The sequence below is a fragment of the Emydura macquarii genome, unplaced genomic scaffold (genome assembly GCF_026122565.2).
Source record: "Emydura macquarii macquarii isolate MOO-44397 ecotype Brisbane River unplaced genomic scaffold, CSIRO-AGI_Emac_v2 contig_3375, whole genome shotgun sequence".
Classification (NCBI taxonomy): Eukaryota; Metazoa; Chordata; order Testudines; family Chelidae; genus Emydura; species Emydura macquarii.
This window is the reverse complement of record NW_027133512.1, coordinates 37,195-61,051: the sequence shown is the minus strand read 5'-3', so window position 1 is coordinate 61,051 and position 23,857 is coordinate 37,195. Positions and strand designations below refer to the sequence as shown.

The following is a 23,857-nucleotide window of genomic DNA, read 5'->3' as shown; positions in this document are numbered from 1 at the left end:
TAAGCCTTTTTTTTGCCTTTTTGGAAATTGGATATTGAGCAACTGCGGGTGTGGGTCCAGGCTTTACCTGCTTGGTCATCGGGTGTGCTGATCGAAGAAGTCTGACATCAGTGGCATTTCATCCCTACAATGAATTGGGCAGATTTTGCAATTTTTCGGGCAAAGTTAGTTTTTTGTTTTTAACACTACACACCATCACAAAGTTATTTAACTTTTTTAGGGGCATTTTTAATTTTACAGCACCGGAGGAATCACAATGCAAAGTGGCTTTTAGTTTACATAACACATTTTTTTTTAAAGATTGACTGGGGAGGATTTGGTTAGCAAAAACTGATGTTTTATAGTTAAAAGTCTTATTGTAATTAATGCTAGTGCAGTTTTAGGTATTTGCATTTGTTGTTTTTTTACCCCCATTATAATTTTGCTTTTATTAATTTTGCACTTGGCTTTTTTTACACTTACTGCTAGAACTGATTTTGTTGGTTTTGTATTAATTAAACATTTATCATTTATATTTTTTATAGTTATAGTAACATATGGTTTCCCCCCTTTCTTATAACTTACAGGCACATTTAAACAACACAAATAATTATTAACAGATTTATTTTTAGTATTAGTGAGTTTGAGGGGTTTTTTAAGAGTCATTGTGAGTAAGAGTAGCCCTGGCCAGGCACGGTCGGTAGCTTTATAGCTGGTGGAGGAGGAGGTGGGGGCACCCTTTTCTGATATTGTGTTTGGTATGGAGATGGCATGGCAGTGTAGGTATTAGTTTTTGAAGCTAAGCGCTTCGGGCATTTTTAAAAAAAATGTTTAGGCAATGTGCACCAAAAGCACACTTGAGTTTTTACGGAATTTGCTTGCCCCTCTTTTTTTTTTTTTTGATTTAACACCACATTTTGCATGGTTACGGCTAGCAGTTTTAACTTTTTTTTTCTTTTTTTTTTCTTTTGCTTGTTTTTTTGAATATATATGTTGCAATCCCCCTGATTTCTGATATATTTTTTTTAGTTTACTTTGGACAAGATTTATGAAAGTAATTGCGGCTATTGTTAGCTGACTGATTTACAAATGCTGCGGTGATAGCTTTTATGTTTTTAGGGTTAAGCTGGGCGTATTGAGTTGCCCCTTCGCAAAGCCGTGTATAAAAGGCATCAGGGTTCTTATTGGGGGCCTGGGTGATTTTATGAAATTTTTCCTAATGTATAGGTTTTTGCTTCGTTGCAAAAGGTGTGTGCGCCTTCACTGACTTTTGTCTTTGGCTTTCAGGTATATATTGCAGTTGCAATGGGGCAGTGACCTGTGCTACAGGTTTTTTAGTCTTGTTCTTGTGGCCGAAATGGCAACCTGTGCGGCTGTGACTGGGGCTGATAAGGGGAGCGGTTTTATGGCTTTTAATATTTTTATTTATTTATTTCTTTATTTTAGTTTTTTGTTTTTTTTTGTGCTTTTTTAAAAATTTTTTTTGCTGCCGCTGCTGTATTTCTTATTTAATTTTTTTTTATTGCTTTTTTTTTTTTTGCTTGGGCTTTTTTTTGTTTTTTTTTTTTTGATGTGGCGAACAGGAGGTGGAATGTGAGTAGGCTGCAGAGGGGGCTGCGGCTGAGGTTTCTGGGCGGGGGGGCTGTGGCTGGTGTCGTAGCAGCCCCGTCAGGTTGCAAGGTGGAAGGCAGCTGGGCAACAGCTGGTGGGGGATTAACGGGGAGTGCAGGGGGAAACAAAAGCGCAGGTGGCTTTTTTTGTCAGCTGCTTAACAGTAAGGCGCTTGGATTGTACGGAGGTGGGATTTCTTTTGTAAGTACAGGCATTGCAGCTGTAGGGCAATCCCCATCAGAAAGATGTGCCCAACAATACCAGTAATTCATTTGTTTAGGTGCCACTTTTTTTTAGCACAAGCCTTAATTGTTGTAACCTACAGTAGTCAAAGGAAATTTGGGAAGGCCAAATTTGGGTACTCGTATTATAATATTTTTGCTATTTTATATTTAATTTTATAACTTGAGCTTTCTTCATCCCTTCCTGTACCGGTAACTTGCCTGCAGCCCATGCTGCTAACACCGCCCCTAAGGGGCTGCCCTTGGGGATTTTACTGCCACCGAGCCCCATCTTCCATCTACAGCACTATTACTCTCCACACACACTCGCACGCGTTCCGTGTTAACACAGCACTCAGTTTTGTTCTTTAAAGAACAGGTCAGAGAATCTGATCTGAGCCCTTATTCTAGTACTTAAACCAGCACGTATTTTTCCTAAGCACACACTGTGGACACCCTGTACACAGAACAATTGGGGATATGTGTATATCTTTTTAACCCACCTCCAGAGGAATTTTACTACAAGCAAAATTAAAGGTACAGATCAAAGAAAGGGTAGGGAGATTCCATGCACGAAAAAACCTTGTGCCACCCAGGACTTCTGCGTTAATGAGCCCTCAAACTCAATGCATGGCCACTGTCAAGGACGATGCTAGGGTGCCCTTTTTGGAATCTCCCAAGAGAAAAGTCTGTCAAGTATAAAGAAACAGACAACAAACACAAAACATAGAGGTACCTGGAATCCCTGGAGACTTAAAGGGTCTCTGCCGCTTTACAGCACTCCGCTGAGTTCTACTTCCAGTTCAAAAGCTCTCAGGGTAAATTCACCCTAATGCCGGCTAGGGCATTGGCTGGTGAAGAACTCAGGGTGGCATGCAAGGAGCCCCACGTTGGGTGCCAGAATTGTTGAAAAATATTTTAGGAGGTTCGTTTCTCTGCACCGGATAAAGAGAGCCAAGCAGGTCTCGTGAACAGTCTTCAGAATTTATTTCTGCAGAGGTCAGACGCTTCCCAACCAGTGGGTAGCGAGAGACCCTGAAGTTTACATTTTTTAAATATTTATAATAATATAGACAAAGGAATTACATATGCATACATTTTTATTTTGCATAGGTACACTTAATTCTTATACAAATACTTCTATTGGCTTACATTTTTACACTATTTAATTATACAGGTATACATATTTATAAAATATATTAACAACTAACTTAACCTTATTTAACATGGGTGCCTGGTTTATTTTTTAGGGCTACATAACTAGCAGAAACTAGTCGTAGCTATTTTCTTGCTTTTTTGGGAAACGTTCCATGACCCTGACACAGACAAGCATTCTGAACACAGAGGGCCCTGCTGTTTTAAGAGCCAAGAGGGAAGGCTAAAGTAAAATAACTAAGATGGAGTCACTATGGTCAAGTTGTGGCTCTTCCTTCACACCTTGTGGCTAATGTAGGATTGTTCTCTACAGCCTGTTCTCTGGGATTTTGCCTTGACCTATTGTCTATGCTCCAAAGGAAGGGACTTCCACCCCTTCCCTGGGGAAAAGGATTCCTCAGTGAGGAGGGTCTGTGAGGCTGATTAAATGATTCCTTATTCTGTGCTGCTCAGTTTGATCCACCTCAGACAAACTTCTGCCCCTCCTGCCACACGCACTGTTCTAGGCCTGGGATCCCCACACAGCTCTGGAGATGTCCTTGAATCTCGACTGGCAGCCTGTCATGGTTTATGGGTTATTTAGATGTTAATTTACACACCCCACGGCTAGTGGTACAAACTGAGGTTCTCTTCACAGTCTAAATATTAACTTCTCAGTAACCCCACCATGATGCAGACCCTGCTTTGTTGTAAATTACACAACCAGCTGCGTTCTTTATGCGTTTGTGTAAATGATGGAAATGTTAATGGGGTTGTGATAACAAAATTCGCAGCTTACTCACCAAGGCTGTTGGTTTTGTCAAATCCATTTCCCCAACAAACACAAAAGAGAAGGCAGAAGAGGACGAGACATACACAAGCTCTCAGGTGTTGCTGGTGCCGGTTCCGCGGTGGCAGATCTCAGAGGCAGGCAGGGCCGCGGTCCATTTGAGGACAGCTGGAATACTAGGTGGGATGTGAAGTCCAGTTGTTGGATGAAATTTGCTTCCCTTTTCAGGCAGCAGGAATTAGTGGAGACAATGTCAGATGAATAGACAGAGACCAAATCCAAACCTGGCTATCGTATGTTAGAAACTGAGAAAGACTTCAGGTTCACAAGGACCAGACACTCTTGCCACTGCATCATGTGGTGCACACATCTGGTCCAGGCACTGTCAGATCACCTGCCCTGGGCTGGGCTGTGGTGGGCCAGATAAGATGATCTGGCAGTCTGGATGTGGTCCCTGGGCTGCCAGTCGCCCATCCCTGGCATAGACACTGCAACATTCACAAACGAGTCTGCCCCTTGCTCCCAAACTTCTTTGGGTACTCAGAACACCTTAGTCCAGGAAAGACTACCTGGCTTTCCGTAGTTCTTTCCAGAGGTCTTTTAACCCAAAGTATTTTAATTGAAAAACAAGGCAACCCTGAACAATCTCCGATCACAGAGATCTTAACAGCTCTGAAAACCATCAATTCTTAAACAGTCCAGGAACACATTAATGTCCAGCAAGTGAAACAAAATTCAGACACGGGAGTGGGCTCTGCTCATTGTGTTTATGAATTCTGTTTGCACAAACCAGTGCTGTGTTACTTCCTTCCTGTTATTAAAAGAGTTACTTTCTACACCCTGACTCTGTGCTTGCGAGAGGGGAAGTATTGCCTTTTGGGGGTGCCCAGGGGACAGTGTGTGATTTCCCAGGTGACTGGGTGGGGGCTCGAGCTGGTTTGGTGTTGTGTCATTGACAGGAAACCCTAGATATAGAACCCAGCCCTTGCTGGGGCCGACTCTGTCTGGCAGAAGGGTCACAACTGCAAAAAAGTCAGTAAAGTCACCCAAAAGTAGAAATGGCCAATGTTTTTCAAACAAAAAGCTTTTCATCGATGAATAAACATTTTTCAAAATAAGTGAGAGAGAGAGAAAACTGTCAATATTTTGAAAATGTTTAGTTTTTCATGAACATTTGTGTGCCGTTTTTCTGTTTTGTTTTTTTAATTATCCAAACGGTTACTGAAAAGATGATGGACTTTTTTTCATTTACTGAACCTGGGTTCTCAGTAAGTGAAAAATTGATAATCGTTTTGATGATGATCTTGATACAGATTTTTATTTATTTGCAAACATATTTTGAAAAGAAATGGGCTTGTTTGGAATACTTAAAGATGAAACCAAATGCGCCATTTCCGGTTTTCCATAAAAGTCAGAGCAGGTCTGACTATCCCGTCCTGTGGTTGTGACAGACACGAGTAAGTGTTCTCTACCGGATGAACGTGTGGGTGGATGACTGAGGACAGACAGACCCAGCTAGTCCCCGGAAAGAGAAGGAACGTGCTAGCAAGAGCAACTGAAGCACGTTTGTGTGGATGGAGTAGTGGAGCTGGTTGTGGAGCTGAAGGAGCAGCGCTCTAGTCCTAGCTCCTTGCTGCATGTGATGTGCTGTGAGGCAGTATCCCAGCCTGCACCGGAGGGCAGTTGTGTCAAGGCAGCAGCACACCCTTGTATGGTCACACAGCCCGTGCCCATCCACTAGCAAAAGGGCAAATCAGCAGCCTCCCTGTCACGGCATCGCATCCCCTGATTTTTACGTGGATAGAAAACTTCAGTTCTGTGCCAGCTCCAGACATTTTATTAAGCAGAGAAAAGAAACATCAGAAGAACAAATTGCAGTAAAACTTCAGCACATGACATTTCTCAGCATCAGGAAACTGCATAACAGCATCTCCCAGGGAGACTCTGAGCAGGAACAAAGCTACTGTGAGCATCAGTGTAAATACAACTCCCCAGGGACATAGGTTTGGAGATACAGAGATACTGGGCTAGGCAGTCCTGGAATTAAGGTGCTAGCCTGACTCAGGGTCAATTCCCTGCTCTGCCACTGTCAACCTTGGGCAAGTCTCTTAGCCCCTCTGTGCCTCAGTTCCCCATATATGGATCTGGGCGGATAGCACTGCCCTAGCTCACAGGGGTTTTGTGAGGATAAATGCATTCATGGGTGGGAGATGCTCAAATCCTATTGTCATGGGGGCCAGATAAGGACCTGAGTCAGATAAAAGTGAACTCCCAGATTCCCTATGGAGGGTATGCAGAAGCTGGTGCTGCAGCTCTCTGGAGGTGGGCATGGAGCCAGGTACCAGCTCATGTTCCAAAATGCCAAGAAAATATCTAATAAAAGCTCTTTGCAAAGGAATGGGGTCTAGAGAAATGAGCACAGGGCTGGGAGTCCGGAGAGCCTGAATTCTAACCTCAGCTCCACCAGCGACTCACTGGGGAGCCCACGGCCAGTCGCATCACTTCCTGGAAGGGGGGTTGAAATGTGCTACCTCTCTGAAAGGGAAACGGTGAGAATGAATTAGCTAATATCTGCAGAGGGCTTTGGATGTATAAAGCATTCTATATCAAATACAAAACTGCTGTTAAAAATTGCAGTGTCCCAATATTGGGCCCAACCCGGAGATCCTTACACAGAAATCTCGTTGGAGTCACGGGAAGAGTAAAACCTGCGTAAGCAGCTCATGTTTGCACCTACAGAGGAAAAGCAGGTAATTCAGTGACATTCTAGTTACACCTTGGACTCTGAAACGCCCTCCAGAGGGATCCCAGCTGTCCCCATTGGACAATGCAGTGGGGGTGGTTGTAAGTCTCCTTTGCTAACGCACCCTGTGTTGCAGGGTAGGGTGGAGACAGCAATCAATTGAGGAGGCCTGTGTCAGAACCAGTTCATGCATGGCTGAGAGAGGACAGGACAGACTAAACCCCCTTGGCCCTCTCTTGGAAGCAGACATGAAGGGGGTGTGTGAAAGGAGCAGGAAACACAAGGGGCTCAGCAGGGGGAAGGATGCTTTCCTGCTGGAACCTAGATCTTCTTCGCAGTGTACTCGGTGCGGATGCTGCGCCCTGATGTGCTCCGGTATTCCCCATGCTCTGTCTTCATCTTCCCGCCCTGCATAATGGTCAGCTCCACTGGCACTGAAATGGTGACCTCCTTCTTCACGACGTTGATGGTCAGCTCTGTGTGGGGAGGGGTCTTGGCTGGCAGAGACACCTCAACTTTTTCCCTAGTGGTGGTTGACTCACTCGTCCCTTTCTCAAAGGTGAGGGTGGTGGATATTTCTGTCTCCACAGAGACGGAGAAGCCTGGGATCCCCACTTCCACCTTGGCTCCTATTCTGAGAGTGGAGGAGCTACTGAAGTTGAAGCTGTGGGTGGTGGAGGTCTGGTACTCCTTGCTGGTGGTGGTGGTGAAGGTTTGCTCATGATCTGTTCTGTTGGTTCCCACAATCTCATCAATCACAATTTCCTTCTCCTTCTCCACCTTCTTCTGCTCCCATAAGACCTTGGCAGTGACAATGGGGCGGCCAGATTGCAATGGACGCACGTGGGAACACCGGTCGTGGAATCCAATTGTCCCATAGTTGGGAAGCCTCTCTCCTGACCGGGCCACATAATACCAGCCACCTCGATTGGGGTGATCGTAGAGGACCCAAGCACCTCTCTGGACAATGTGAGAAGATGCCTTGTCATCAAAATATCCTGCGGTCAAGTCGGTCTCATTCGTTAACACCTTACTTTGCCCTCCATAGTTTGGGTGCTCATAGAGGGTGATCTGAGGATCCTCCAGGTCTTCATTAACCAGCTGCAGAGAGGAGATATGGTCATTCAGATATGTATTGAGACACCTATGTTCACCTTCCTCATAAGCACAGATATGTCCTCGATAATCAGGATCTCTGAAGGCCACCCATGGCTGCCCAATGACCTTCAGTGAGGAAATGGTGTCATCAAAATCCACCTGTCGCAGGTCACGTATGTCGGAGGTGAACTCTCTGGACAGTCCCTTGAAGTTCTCATGCTGGTAGACGATGATCTTATTCATTCTGCACTTCGCTGGGAATGTCCCTCTGATTGGTGGCTCTGGCTGAATCGCCCGCCAGGGAGGATTGTGTCCCGAAGAGCAGAGTCGGATGCAGCTCTTGCTCTGAGAACAGGCCCTGTGATGGGAGACAAGTTACAGAGCATGAGTTGCAGCATTGCTGTATGGGGGAGCCATGACTCCAGTGGGGGTGGCAGGTCTGGATGGAGGTGCATTGGCATGGACGGTTGGTATTAAAGGTGGGGAAAGGCTGAGCCTCCCCTGAGGGGCTGTGGTTACCCCGCCTATTTCCCTGCCCTCTCTGCTGGGAAGGCAGAACTTTTATTTCTCCATGCAGGCTCCCCTCAGTCACCCGGGATCCTATCTGCATGGAGCATGTAACACTCAGCACGCCAGGCACACATGCAGCATGGGACTGCCTCCAGCCTTCTAACTTCTCTTCTCCGGTCTCAGTTTCAATTTCTCTTCACTCTCTGCCTGTCGCTGCCTACCTGGCTGGGCTCGGGCAGTGCTACAGTCTGAATCTGCTCCCAGCCTGCCCGCCCCATAGCTGAGTCCACTTGTCACTGCTGCCATGCTTCTCTGCATTTGCCAGACCGATTCCTTCCCTTCCCCCCCGCACCGGCCGTGTCTCCTGCCCCCTCACCTGCTAGCCAGTTCAGTCATCAATTAAGAGTCCCTTGAAAGACACTCATTTGTTTTCCAGGTAAGGGAAATGGAAAGCAAGATTTAAGGGCAGAAGCAGCCTGGCTTGGTGTGAAAGCGGAGCTGGAATGTGAAGATTTGGGTTTTATAATGGCCCCGTCACAGACCTGCAGTGACATTGGACCACCAGTCGGTTAAGGCTTGAATCAAGGGGGGTCTTTCATTGATTTAAAAGGCAGTGGGTATAGGGGACTTAATCAGCCCTGCCTCAGCTTCCCCATCCTAAAACAGGGATAACACTTGCCTGCCTCAGCGGAGTGTGGTGTAGCTTAATTCATTGTTTTTGGTGAGGTGCTTTGAGGTCATCAGAAGGAAAGTGCTTTGGCAGTGCAAAGTGTTTTCACAATTAACCTCTCATTCACATGCACTGCTCCCGGATCACAGGAGACTGGGGTTTTATGGGACTCCTCCTCCCACTGATGCTGGAGCAAATTGTCAGAACGGGGGTTGGGGGGAGGAGGAGGAAGGGGGCAACAGGGCCCGCTCTCATCATCACTTTTCCAAGTGGGAGGCGAGAGAGCTAGACAGGACAAGACAAGACGCCACCAGGCCAGCCTTATGCTCTGTGCAGAGGTGGGCCATTCCCTGCCCTCCCTTGCAAACCACTGCAGGGCTGGCCTGGAATTGGATCACGCAGTGTGTGGCAGGGGCAGGCACCACTATCCTGTCCTGTCCTCAGGCCAGTGCCAGCTATGCAGGGCCCGGCAGCTGAGCAATAAATGGCCGGGAGGAACGGATCCCCTCCACCTGGCCCAGAGCCCCTCAGAGTGTTCCCACGAGGTAAGCAGCCGGCTGGCGGCAATGAGGGGCACCTGGGGGCAGCCAATGCTCCCCCCTAGTTTTTTTACTTGTTCAAGTGGCGGGGGGAGCTCTCAGCTCTGTGGGGAGAGCGGCGGGGCCTCGGGGGCAGGGTGTGTGTGGAGAGGAGGGGGCCGAGCGGGGAGGGGGTGTTGCACAGACAGGAAGGGGGTTGAGGGGGGTGAGAGAAAGGGGAGGTGTTTTCTGAGCCTGCCTTGGCTGCAGTTTCTCAGACTAGTCTGGGGTGTGGGTTCTTGGGGGAGCAGCATCTGGGACACAGCACAGCAGGGTAGCACTGGGTGCCAGCTCTTTTGGGAACCCGACACTGGGCAGAGTGCGGGCGAGGGCAGCAGTTTGGGGGCGTGCTGGAAAGGGGCGAGGGTTTCGGGGAGGGTAGCAGTACTGGGGAGGCTGGCTGGGCTTGGTGGGAGGGGCAGTGTGTTATGGGGAGCGCTCAGCGCTGGAGGGTGCCTGGGGTTTGCCAGTCCTGGGGGCAGAACGAGCAGTGAGATGGGGGGGAGGGGAGCTCACACAGACCCCTGCCCTGCGGCGTGGAGGGGGGGGGGGGTTGCTGCAGCAGCAGGTAAGTCAGAGCAGCACCACAGGAAGGTGTGTGAGCATTTGGTGTCGGCTGGGGGGGAGGGAGGTTTCCCAGCCCGCCAGGTCCTTCTGCTGTGATCTGGAGCCCCAATGGCAGATGAAGCCCGGCGGGGAGGGGTTGAACTAGGACTATAAAGGCAGGAAGTGACAGCAGGAAGGGGGTGCAGAGAGGAGGTCTATGGTCTGTCCTAAGTGGGAAAGGGAGTTGGCCAGGGACAAGGAGGAGATCCATGGGGAGAGTAAGCGCTGGGATCCTGCCCTGGACTAGGGAGTGTGACGAGCAGCTAAGGGCTGCAGTAACCAGAGGCAGTGGAGAACGCGCTGGTGATAAGCCCAGAGACAGGCACGGAGATAGAGACGTGGGGTAAGAAGAAACCCAGGGAAACAGCAAACAGGACGGAGGCTGAGCAGACCGAGGTTGCTAGTCATGTGGTGCCTGGGCTGGAACCAGGAGTAGGCGGCAGGCCAGGTTCCCCTCTCAGCCGCTGGCCAAGGGGCACAGGACCTGGGGTTGGAACAGAGAACTGCCTGCGACAGCACATGGACAGCTTGTCTGAGGGGACTTTCTTACCCCGGAAAGCGGGGACTGTACAGTAGCCTGGCCAGAGAGCTGAGTCACAAAGAGGGAGCAGCCGGACTCCTGGTGAGACAGCATCCCAAGTTGGGAAGAGAGAGTGAGGGGTCATGGTCATGGTGTGAGTAACCAGTGGCAGAGGCACCAGCTGGGGTGAGAGCTCATTCCCAGACCTGGCCGCAGGGAGGTGTACTTGTGGTGAGTGGACTGGACTCCTCTACAGTTCCCGACAGTCTGTTCCCAGCACTCTTGGATTTCTCCCTACGTGATGATGTTTCCATCACTTCCCTTGAAGAGACAATTCCATAACAACCCTTCACAATGAGGAAATAACGTCTGAAATGTTCTTCCCTCCCCTCCACTTCTTCCCCCAGCCCCCTCACACCTTCTACCCACAGCCCTTCCCTCCGTAATGACAGCTGAAAAAAGGGAAGTCACCACCCAAAGACTGTACTGGATGCGAACAGAAGGGCTGGGCATTGATTTGTGAGGAGCTGTGTGTGTGTCTGTGTGTCAGCAGCAGCCGGAGAGCAGGGAAAGAGAGACAGAAAGCCAAGGACACAGCAAGAGAAGCACCGGTCGCACAGCCCTGAGAAAAAGCCAAGAGAGAGAGGTTTCTGGGCAGAGCACTGGCTGGAAAGAGGCTTGGAATTGTGAACAAGGAAACTCCCTCCAGCTGTTTGATTCCTGCTGTGTTCAGGGAACCAGGACTTTGTAAATCATGAGGATGGCATCAGAGAAATACCAGACTAATTCCTCAATATCTCCTCCTAATGGAAACCACCCACAAGACCCCAAATATTGGCTAAATACTTATACTAAAAAGGGCCTTGTTCTTCATTCCTGTGGTATCTGCTGTCTCTTCCTGCAAAGTAAATATTCCTTCCCCTCCTAGCGGTGTTGTCTCCCCCTGCACTCAGAAATCACCTCTCCTACATATGGGTGGGGCGCTCTCACTCCTGGTGGTAGCAATATCCTCTCCTCTCTTTGAGAGTTAAATTCCTTCTGCAGCTGCTGTCAAATCATCTCAGGGGATGTGGTGAGCTCATGGGAACCATGCAACTAAATCCACAATCTCTCTGTAATTCTTCTCTAGTTGCTTTCATCAGCTGCGGAGAGACAGCATAATAATAAATTAACAATTCATACCTCTGCTTCCCACTTCAACTTCGGACACGTGGAGAGTTCTGGATGCACCTTCCTATCCAGCTGCTGCTGCAGACAGGAGAGGCTCTGTCCAACCAGCTTTATACCTGGAGATTGGCTGCTCACTATCACAATATCACATAGCCGCCCAATAGGAGCTCACAACTTGTGCTATCTGCGCCCAATAGGAATTGAGTGTCCCAGGGAAATACCATGAATGGTAACAAGAATGTGACTGGAGCATTTCTTTATCTGAATTTATTCAGAAGTGTTCAGTAGAAGAGGCACATCTGTCATGAAGCAGGGAACATCATAAACACCCAAGGACAGAGGGGGTGATCAAGCGCTCTTTGAGTGAAGTTATGATCAAATTAGGTCTTGATGGTTAGGAAGACAGATTCCTGCCTGTCCTTACCAGGGAAACTGAGGCAGAACAGAGCAATGTGGTGGCTGCAATTCCAGCTGCAAGTGGGGAATCTGAGGTAAGCTAAGGTGTTCTGCCAATCCTATGACACTGTAACATGGCAGTGAAAAGCTCAAGCAAAGCATACAGCTGTTCCTAGACAGATTGCAGAGGTAGCAGCAGCCATGAAGGAGGGGAACTTCTCCCCCCACACTACACAAATAAGCTAACTTGTTTCTCGAGTGAGCTTGATAAATGTATGGGGGGATGGTAGGATGATGTTGCCTATTTTAGCACATGGCCCATCCACAACTGCTACTAGCAAATCTCTCCCGTGGCCGGAGATGGGACACTAGGCGGGGAGGGCTCTGCACTACTCCAGACAATGTGCAGGAGGTCACATTAGAGGATCCTGAGTCTGGCTGGACTGAGACTGGTGACCTACACGTGACAGAGCCGGCTGAGGAGACTGGAAACAAAGACCTGGAAATGATATCAAATGATGATACCGACCAAGGGAGGGGGAATCGGGGTCGCTGTCACCGCATCCAAACCTGACATGAGATTGTGACCCAGACAGAACCAGGTCCTGAATTACCTGGAAGCCTGCCAGGGTCAGTGCAGGAGACGGGTACTGCAGGTGAGCGTGTGTGCGTGTGAGCTGTTTATTGGTTTGTGATACCTTTTCTCTGCAGTGCTTTCCCTGCAATAAATCACACTCTGCTGTGTGAAGGCTGGTCACTGGTAACTCTGTCACTGCCTGCACAGAGCAGGACGGCAGGTGCTGAACTAACCTCAGGCCTGGTCTTCACCTAACACTTAGGGCAATCTCGCTTCAGCACTCCGGGCTGTGAAGAAAGTTGCCCCCTGCGTGATGAGTTAGGCTGCCAGCCCCCAGCGTCGATGCACTAGGTCAGTGGAAGTATTCTTCCATCTACCCAGCCACCGCCTCTCGGAGAGGTGGATCGCATCCCAGGATGGAAACCCTTCCAGCAAGGCGGGCTGTGCTCACAGGACAGCGCTCCAGCGGCGTGGCTGCAGCAGTGTATTCGCAGCGCCACAGTTGTGCTGCTGTAGCGCAATGTAAACATACCTCAGACCTGCTCAGGCAGCCCCAGTGAAGGGCAGCAGGAGTTGCCTCAGTCCCTGATCTGCAGGGAGAGGAAGCTGGGTTCACCAGGAGCAGGTGACAGCGAGAGCCGCAGACCCAGGCGGGGCGCTCTCTAGCAGGACACAGGGGCAGAGGTGCGGTTACCTCAGGAGCTGTGCCTGGCGGAGGTGTGTGCGGTGTCTGTGACGGTGAGGAATTGCCAATGAGCGCCACCCTTTCCTGCAGTTCTGTGCTGCTGCTGCTGGCAGCGCGGCCGTCAGAGCCGGGTGCCCGGCCAGCCCTCACCGCTCTCCGGCTGCCAGCTCTGAAGGCAGCGCCGTGCCGGCACCAGCAGAGACGTGTGTCAGTGTGTAGTGTTCAAAAACTCAGTGTACGCGCACAAGATTTATAGTGCAGCCCTGCTCCCCACTTCCTAACCCAGTTTTCTGGCTAGCCCACCTCAGGCCGCACCCCAGTGAGGAGAGGCTGGCACTGCCCCTGCTCTCAGGGCAGATCCCAGGGGTGACCTGCCCCATCCCAGGCAACTTGGCTCTGTTCCTCAGCTCCAATTCCTGACTTTGGCTCCAGTACATGGCCTGTGGCTCTGACCCTGAGACAGCAGCGATGCTGAATACTATCCCCATGGGCTGATTTCTAACTAGTTGAATTTCTGGATCTGTCACATCATCTGCTCTTACCCAGAACTTACCCATTGGCCCAGCTTGAAATGGTGTTCTGTTCAACAGCAATCCTGACTGGATATCCGTAGCGAACACAGCGACAGGCTCACTGCACCGGTGCTTTCTCCTGAGGGGTTTATGGCACGATGGCCTGACTTCACCACACCTGCCCCAGGGAGCAGTTCCTGCCTTTCACGCTGTCGACATGGTAACGGCCCCTCTAAGGCTGCGTCTACACTGCAGCTGGGGGTGCAAATGGCAGGTCATGTAGATGCACCCAAGCCAGCTGTATGACACACTGCTTTAGTGAGCTGGCTGGGGGACACAGTGCGGGCTGTGAGCCATGGGCTGCACAAACCGGCCGGTACCTGGGTACGTACAAGCGTTGCTGCTGTACGTTACTGCTGCTGTGAGTGAGGCAGAGCACAGCTACGTCTACACGCGCTGCCATCCCAGCTACTCCGGAGGCCCCTGGAGTTGCCCCTCGGGTCCACACTTCCTCCTACCCACATTTGGCAGAGGTATCTGAACACAGCCCAGGAACAAGTGAGGTCTAGTAACATCCCAGGAGTTCTTGTGCTACCCTTGGATGAAATCCACTCGTAGCACTAGGAATACTGGTCACTACTAGAAAAGTCCATTTAGGATGTAGAAATCCCAGGTCCCGGGGTAGCTGGATCATGCTGTTACATGCAGTGGCTGATGATTACTGATCACCGTTTTCATTCCTGCAATACAGATTTTTCTTTCAGCCGTGGCTGTTCTCCAGAGATCAGACTTGTTTCATATTCTGAATCCAACAGCATTGTAATTATCCAGTCATCAATGTCTGCAGACACATACTCACAGGAATCTGGGCAGCTCTTCCACAGCGTCCTTTGGAAACCTAATCCAGAGCTTAACTATCCATAGAACTAGAAAAATGTTGCGAATATCTAACCTACATCTCCTTTGCGGCAGAGTAAGCCCATTAGTACTTGACCTAGCTTCAGTGGACATTGAGAACAGTGGGTCACTGTCTTCTTTATAAGAGCCCTTTACACATTTGAAGACTGCTAACGGGTCAGACCCTCCCCCACTCTTTTCCCAAGACCTCACATGCCCTGTGTTTTAAACCTTTCCTCATAGGTCAGGTTTTCTAAGCCTTCTATTATTTTTGTTGCTTTCCTCTGTACAATCTCTAATTTCTCCACATCTCTCCGAAACTGAGGGTTCACCAGTGCTGAGCTGAGCAGAGCAGGGAAATTATCTCTTGTGTCTGACATAAGACCATCCTGTAATTACACCTGTGACCGATGGCCGGGCTTGGTGTGGGTCACAGCTGAGAGTGCCAGATTTAGGACAGACTGGTACAAAAACAGGGCCGACACACTCTGAAACTGGTGTCTTATTCTATAAATAGATTTTACCAAGCCAGTAACAGAAGTGAGCTCCTGTGTTACCACACTGGTAACAAGAGAAAACACAGTCCCTTAGACATTCCAGCCCCTGGCTTACCACCCGGACTGCTGGTGTTTATGATGAGAGTTTACTGAACATTAGATTAATCACAGAGAGGGTTATTCTAATCCCAAAGGATCAGCGCCCTCCCCAAGTCAATATAAAGTTCAGATTTTACCAAAAATCACACTTGTGCCAGTCCTTTAGTAACCAAAAACTAGAGGTTTAATATAAAAAGAAAAGAAGAGGCTTATTAAATGGTTAAAGGAATCTTACACATGACATGCACTTAACCTTCTTGCATTTCATCTTGTTGAAGTCAGACCAGTTCTCCAATTTGTCAAGGGCATTTTGAATTCCAGGCCTGTCCTTCAAAGTGCTTGTAGCCCCTCGCAGCTTCGTGTTCTCTCCAAATTTTATACACATACTCCCCATTATCCAAGCCATTCATTAAAATATTGGCACCGGACCCAGGACTGACCTCCCCGGGTAGATGTGCCATCCCAGTTTGACAGCGAACCACTGATAACTGCTCTCTGAGAATGGTCTTTCAATCAGTTGTGCTCCCGCCTCATAGTAATTACAGCAGGAGGATCCGAAATATTGAAATGTGCCAGACAGTCCCAGACTTCTGTGACAAGAAGTGTTAAATACGTTTTTGGGGTCCTGGCCGGCCGGGTGGGTTCCCTGAGGACTCCAGGGGGGAGGGATGCAAATTCCCCAACACCTGCTATGTCAAAACCCAGCCTTTGAAGCTTTGTTTTCAGACAAGGGGGCCATTGCTGGGTCTAAGCTGTTTCAAGAGGCCAGAGATCAAAGGCCTAAGCCATATCAGGAAACAGCTGAACTGTATCAGGTATAAAGGAGTCACCCTGAGGCTGGGAATTACCAGCTGATATCTGTTAAACTGTTCACAAACTGGCTTTTCAGACAGGATTCTCTCACAACTTCCACCTGGCCATAGGCCCCTCTTTGCATTCCTGCTTCCAGATTCAGCGCAGCAGATTCTACTTCTCTTGAGCCACCTCTCAGCCAGGGTGGGGCAGGGAAAGCCCTGTCACAGCCACCTCCAAGCACACATATAACTGTGCAGGGGCTCCCCTGGCCATTCCTGCCACTTTTCAAAGGGCCAATCCCTCGTCGTAGCTATCCTGTGTTTGTGTAACTGTCTGTACGATGCACTCCCCGCACTGGCTCCTGATAACATTCTCTGCCATCACCATCCAAGCACGCTGCTTTCTCTTCGGTCCACTCATTCACAGAGCACAACAGCTGAAAGTCTGTCACGCGCTCCTAGAGTCCAGTCGCATCCACACAACAAGGACATTTCTTCTCAGTCAGAAGTGCTTTTGTCGTCTGGAAGCTGCTGCCGCCAGTGGTAACAGCTGCATATAGAGTAACAGGGATTTAGTGGGACATTGCAAGTACCAGTTCCAGCTCACCAGGCAGGACTAATACTTTCTCTAAACCTTTCCAACAAATACAACACGGTAACACAACGACAACAACTGAGCACTAAGACAAAGATACAGCAACATCTCTGGGTGGAGGTGCTCAATACACTGATCATTACAGTGGGTCCTCTCCTCCGGTGGGGGGCGGGGGGTGTCTCTGCTTGGGCCCAATCCTTGTTCTCTGATCTCTTCCATCCCTGTTAGTTTTCTGTCAAACCCAGGCCAACTATTCACATAAGGATACACCATGTCCCTGTTACATGCACTTCTCTAGGATTGTTATCTGTTTGATCTATTTTTGGTCACAGGAGCAGAGTTTCTATAACTGCTCCAAATTTATTAACTCGTAAGTTAAGCTGAGTAACAGTCTGCAGTCGAATAGTACTTCATCAACAGTGCAGTCTCAGGGAGTTAAAACTATTAGTGAAGTCAGGTCCAATTTAGCAAATAGTTTCACCCAAGTAAAAAAGGAGGAAACATTTTAGGAAAGAGACAAAATAGTTCGTTCTGACATTTCTGATATGAATTGTTTTGACTTTTAATTTCAAAACATATTGAAACAAGGTTTTGTTTCAACCTTGTTTGAAAATGTAACAATACTTGTAAAAAGCACAAAAGGACAAAAAAACTGAAACGAGACATTGATTTATTTTTTTGTTTCAGATCGAACAAAAGGTTTGGTTCGACAGAATGATTTTCATTTTTTTAGTATTTCATTTTGTGAAGAAAAACCAAAAAATTACATTTTCATTAGAAATAAACTGAATTTATTGGTAGCTAAACTTAAAACTCAATTATTCACTCAGATCTCCTTTTAAGACTCATCAGTCATGGTAACTCCCCAACCAACCCCTTGTTTTCTGATGTGACCCCTCATTTGGGTAGCAACCTCAGCTTAGTTCATACACCTTGCTTCCTGAACTCCCTGAAACTCCCTTCTGTAGGCTTTGTGGGGTCAGTTTAAAGGTTTGCATCACATTTTGCCTGTTTACACTGCTCATAATCTCTATAGTCCCCGCTGACCATAGGGTGAAAGTGTCTAGAGCCTTGCCCAGCAACAGAAAGAGACAGACACAGTACATGTCTGCCTGCCTCACCTGCCTCAAGTCACACCTCATTTCAAAAACATTAGAAAACCACATCCACATCCTCCCCTTCTCTAAAGTGAGGAAATAATGAGGAGTTTACGACACCCGGGGGAAAAAGGACAGGGGGTCTCCCCCCACCTCCTGGACTGGGGGCTTTTTGGCACCCTTTCTCCATTCCCACTTCATGCAGATGATCCTTTTCTCGCTCCTCACACTCCTGCTTCTAACCTTGCTTCTAAAGGTCTGCAAGTTGCTGGGCTTGCAAGTGCAGTTTGTCCATCACTGCTCCTCCCCTACCTGCAGACTTTTCCACAACAGCTGCTGACCTGGCGCATTCAGAGCTGTGACTGCTGCATTGTGTCCCCCTCTCTTTGATCCCACAAATGTCTTTGTGTGGGTGGTTCAAAGAGTCAGGCCCATGAGTGACGAGGGGTCAGGTTAAGAGCAGGAGCAGGGTGCCCTCACATCCCACATGTCTTATGGGGCATACAATTGAAACAATGTGCAGCACTGTCAGCACATTATCAGTAATAAGGAAGCCCTGCTATAGATTCATAGACTTTGTCTCATGTTTCTAAAGCTCATGCTTCTGGGTTTCTGGCAGCCAGTGGCAGGGGACAGGAATGGATTTTTCCGCTCGGTGTATTTTGGGAAGATTTTGTGTTTTTGGTTTTTTTTGGTCTCCTTCCTGTGAAGCATCAGGAGTGGTCATGGCTGGGGATGGGACACTGGGAGGGGTGGGCCAGCGCCCTGAGGTGCTTGTCTGGCTGCTTTTTGCTCACATGCTCAGGGTGTAGCTGATCATCTTTGTTGGCTCGGCTCCTGAACCAGACCTTTCACATGTAGGTCGCCTGTTTGAATCCAGCCTGACTCGGAGACTTCAAGTCCAGAAGGGACCATCGTGATTATCTAACATGCCCTCCTGCACATCACAGACAACACAACCTCGCCCACCTGCTCCTGCAGCCGGGCGGTAACCTCTGTCTGCGCTTAGCTACTGAAGTCCTCAACCCTTCATATAAAGATTTCAAGCTACAGAGAATCTACCGCTTACTCTAGTTCAGACGAGCACGTGACCCATGCCCCATGCTCCAGAAGAAGGGAACCCTGCCCTGGGGTCGCTGAGAAAAATTCCTTCCTGAGCCCAAGGACAGCAACCAGTTAGACCCTGAGCGTGTGGGTGAGACCCACCAGCTAGACAGCTGGGAAAGAATTGTCTGTAGTAACTCACAGCCCCCCCATCCAGTGTCCCATCTCTGGACGCAGGAGATATCTGCTAATAGGAGTGGCAGATGGGCCATGTGCCATCAAAGGCAACTTCCTCGTACCATTCCCTCCATAAATATATCAAGCTCAGTCTTGAAAAAAGTGACTTTATTTGCCCTCACTAATCCCCTTGACAGGCCGTTCCAGAACCTCATTCCTCTGAAGTCAAACCACAGTATGCAAATTACTTTGGAGGTCGGAGGTGGGGAGGCTTCCCACACAGATCAGACTAATGATTTGAATCAGGATGCAATTGCAAGCCAATACATGTAACTTTAATTATACTGATTCCACAGAATTTGGTATTCCTTATTCTAAAGCTCAGTTCACATGTTGTCAGTTCTTGATAATTCATCAGTGTTGATGTGGTTTCTGCCCAGTTGCTGCATTGTTTGTCCCATCTCATGAAAGAGATTAACCCGTCCACGCCTGGTGAGTATCCGTACCATGTGATTGGAGAAACTGAGTCACGCATTTGTCCAGGCTGGCAGAGACACATTCTCTTTTTCCCTAGTGGTAGTTGACACATTCGTCCCTTTCTCCACGGTGAGGGTGGTGGCTATTTCTGTCTCCACAGAGATGGAGGCGCCTGGGACCCCCATTTCTACCTTGGTTCCCATTCTGAGAGTGGAGGAGCTCCTGAAGTTGAAGCTGTGGGTGGTGGAGGCCTCGTACTCCCTGCTGCTGGTGGTGAAGGTTTGCTCATGAACTGTCATCTTGGTTCCCACAATCTCATCAATCACAATTTCCTTCTCCTTCTCCACCTTCTTCTGCTCTCATAAATCCTTGCAGGTGACAATGGGGCAGCTGGGTCGCAAGGGAGGCACATGGGAACACCGGTCATGGAATCTAATCAGCCCATAGTCATGAAGTCTCTGTCCTGACCAGGTCACATGATATCAGCCTGTTCAATTGGGGTGCTCACAAAGGAGCCAGGCTCCTCTCTGGACAATGTGAGAAGATGCCTTGTCATCAAAATAATCTGTGGTCATGTCAGTCTTCTTTGTTAGAATCATAGAATCATAGAATATTAGAGTTGGAAGGGACCTCAGGAGGTCATCTAGTCCAACCCCCTGCTCAAAGCAGGACTAACCTCAGCTATATCATCCCAACCAGGGCTTTGTCAAGTCTCAGCTTAAAAACCTCTAAGGATGGAGATTCCACCACCTCCCTAGGTAACCCATTCCAGTGCTTCACCACCCTCCTAGTAAAAAACTTTTTCCTAATGTTCAACCTAGACCTCCCTCCCTGCAACTTGAGACCGTTGCTCCTTGTTCTGTCATCTGCCACCACCGAGAACAGCCTAGCCCCATCCTCCCTGGAACCCCCTTTCAGGTAGTTAAAAGCCGCTATCAAATCCCCCCTCACTCTTCTCTTTTGCAAACTAAACAAGCCCAGTTCCCTCAGCCTCTCCTCATAAGTCCTGTGCTCCAGCCCCCTCATCATTTTGGTTGCCCTCCGCTGGACTCTCTCCAACTTGTCCACATCCTTTTTGTAGTGGGGGGCCCAAAACTGGACACAATATTCTAAATGCGGCCTCACCAATGCCGAATAGAGGGGAATAATCACTGCCCGCGACCTGCTGGCAATGCCCCTCGTAATGCAGCCCAATATGCCATTGGCCTTCTTGACAACCAGGGCACACTGCTGACTCATATCCAGCTTTTTATCCACCGTTACCCCCAGGTCCTTTTCTGCAGAGCTGCTGCCCAGCTTGTCGGTCCCCAGTCTATAGCTGTGCATGGGATTCTTCCTTCCTAAGTGGAGGACTCTGCACTTGTCCTTGTTGAACCTCATTAGATTTCTTTTGGCCCAATCCTCCAGTTTGTTTAGGTCACTCTGTATCCTATCCCTACCCTCCAGGGTATCTACCACTCCCCCCAGCTTAGTGTCGTCCGCAAACTTGCTGAGGGTGCAATCTACCCCATCCTCCAGATCATTAATAAAGATGTTGAACAAAACTGGCCCCAGGACCGACCCCTGGGCAACTCCGCTTGTGACCGGTTGCCAGCTAGACATGGAGCCATTGATCACTACTCGTTGAGCCCTATGCTCTAGCCAGTTCACTATCCATTTTATAGTCCATTCATCCAACCCATACTTCTTTAACTTGCTGATAAGAATACTGTGAGAAACAGTATCAAAAGCTTTGCTAAAGTCCTTTGCCCTCCATCGTTTGTGTGCGCATAGAGAGTGATCTGAGGATCCTCCAGGTCTTCATACACCAGCTGCGGAGAGGAGATGTGGTTATCCATACCGATACCCCGTATTCACCTTCCTCAAAAGCACAGACTGCTCCTCCATACTCAGGATCTCTGAAGGCCGGCCAGGGAGGAGTGTGTGCCAAAGAGCAGAGTTGGATGCAGCTCTTGCACTAACACGCGCTGTGATGGGAGAAAAGCTACACAGCATGAGTTGCAGCATTGCCCTATGGGGAGCCCAGGACTCCAGTGCGGACAGCAGGTCTAGATGCATTATGTCTCCTCTGCTTGATCCCACGGATATCTTTGTGTGGGTGGTTCACAAGTGTCAGGCCCATGCCTGGAGATGGGTCAGGTTAAGAGCAGGAGCAGGGTGGCCTCACATCCCACATGTCTTATGGGGCATCCCATTGCAACAGAATGTGCAGCGCAGTCAGCACGGTGGAGCAATATATGGAAGCGTAATCTATGTGAACTCTAATGAATAGATCATGGACATTATCATAGAATCATAGAAGATTACGGCTGGAAGGGACCTCAGGAGGTACCTAGTCCAACTCCCTGCACAAAGCAGGACCAACCCCCACTAAATAATCCCAGCCAGGGCTTTGTCACGCCGCATCTTAAAAACCTCTAAGGATGGAGATTCCTCCATCTCCCTAGGTAACCCATCCCAGTGCTTCACCACCCTACTGGTGAAAAAGTCTTTCCTAATTTCCAACCTAGACTTCCCCCACTGCAACTAGAGACGGTTGCTCCTAGTTCTGTCATCTACTACCACTGAGAACAGCCTAGCTCCATCCTCCCTGGAACCCCCTTTCAGGTAGCTAAAGGCTGCTATCAGATCCCCCCTCATACTTCCCTTCTGCTGTTACCAGATTTGCCCATCTCCTTGGGGTACGCTCATTTATTAGGGTTACTTTCCTTGAAGTCGGGGAGGGTTGTAATTCTATTAATGTACTGCTTGTGTTACTTGTGTTTGTATACGGAGCGTAAAGTCTCCCTTCTGCAAGTCCCCTGCCAATGCAGCTACCCTGCAGGAACTAAGACTCAAATAAACAGCCACACACACACACACACACACACACATTAACAGAGCGCGTCTGAGCGGACCGGGTTTATCAGCACTCTCAGCTGACCCCTTATATCTCCCTGAACTCAGCCGGCTGGTTGAAAAGCACTTTCCAGCTGCCATCCTTATATGCCACAGGTTTAGCACGTCGCTGTCCCTGCTCTCACTTTACAGTTGTTCTAATAGTAACCCCCTTGATGAGCGGGTCCTGGTGGCTAGGAAGACAGATCTCTATCTGTCCTTACTAGGGAAACTGAGGCAGACCAGAGCAAAATGGTGGCTGCGATTCCAGTTGTAAGTGGAGAATCTGGTTACCTACATGTAAAAAAGCCTGTTCAAGAGACTGGTAAACAAGGAACTGAAAATTATATCAATTGATGATACTGACCAAGGAAGAGGAAGGAGGGGTCGCTCTCACCCCATCCAAACCTGACATGAGATTGTGGCCCAGACAGAACCAGGTCCTGACTTAATTTGAAGTCTGGCTAGGCAGCAGTTCTGCAGAAAAGGACCTGGGGGTTACAGTGGATAAAAAGCTGGATATGAGTCAGCAGTGTGCCCTGGTTGCCAAGAAGGCTAACGGCGTATTGGGCTGCATTAGTAGGAGCATTGCCAGCAGATCGAGGGAAGTGATTATTCCCCTCTAGTCATCATTGGTGAGGCCACCTTTGGAGTATTGTGTCCAGTTTTGGGGCCTCCCACGACAGAAAGGATGTGGACAAGTTGGAGAGAGTCCAGCAGAAGGCAATGAAAATGATTACGGGGCTGGAGAACATGACTTATGAGGAGAGGCTGAGGGAACTGGGCTTATTTAGTCTACAGAAGAGAAGAGTGAGGGGGATCTGATAGCGGCCTTCAGCTAACTGGAGGGTTGTTCCAGGGAGCATGGATCTAGGCTGTTCTCTGTGGTGGCAGATGACAGAACAAGGAGCAATGGTCTCAAGTTACAGTGGGGGAGGTCTAGGTTGGACATTAGGACAAAGTTTTTCGCTAGGAGGGTGGTGAAGCACTGGAATGGCTTACCTAGGGAGGTGGTGAAATCTCCATCTTCATTGCTTTTTTGAGGCCCGGCTTGACAAAGTCCTGGCTGGGATGATTTAGCTGAGGTTAGTCCTGCTGTGAGCAGGGGGTTGGACTAGATACCTCCTGAGGTCCCTTCCAACCCCCATCTTCTATGATTCTATGAAACATATGAGCTTATTTGCAAATTCCCCTTGGGGGTGAGGGAGTGAGGCTTCCCAGATGTATATCAGCCTAACGGTTTGTTTAATTATGGACAAGTGACTTTAGTTCCTGAAGGAAACTACTGCACTCGCCCTTTGAATCGCGATGCAATCACTAGCCAATACAAGTAACTTTAATTATGTTGGATCTATAGAATTTGGTATTGCCTTATTCTAAAGCTCAGTTCACACGTTGTCAGTTATCGATAGTTCAGCAGTGCTTACGTGCCTTCCACCCAGTTGCTGCATTGCTTGTCCTGTCTCAAGAAAGAGATTAACCCCTCCACACCTGCTGAGTATC

The 23,857-nt window shown here is 48.8% G+C and overlaps 2 protein-coding genes and 1 pseudogene across 2 annotated transcripts in view; 1 reads left to right on the top strand and 2 right to left on the bottom strand.

Moving 5' to 3' along the window:
* The window catches only part of LOC137143982 (cystatin-B-like), a 42,520-nt gene that overhangs the window by 5,194 nt on the left and 13,469 nt on the right, over positions 1–23,857 (top strand). The window lies entirely within an intron of this gene.
* LOC137143980 (epidermal differentiation-specific protein-like) lies at positions 4,978–8,013 on the bottom strand. The gene has a single exon (XM_067534067.1). The coding sequence runs from the start codon at positions 7,817–7,819 to the stop codon at positions 6,800–6,802; it is 1,020 nt and encodes a 339-aa protein (XP_067390168.1). The 5' UTR covers positions 7,820–8,013; the 3' UTR covers positions 4,978–6,799.
* Positions 19,528–21,315, bottom strand: LOC137143986 (epidermal differentiation-specific protein-like; annotated as a pseudogene).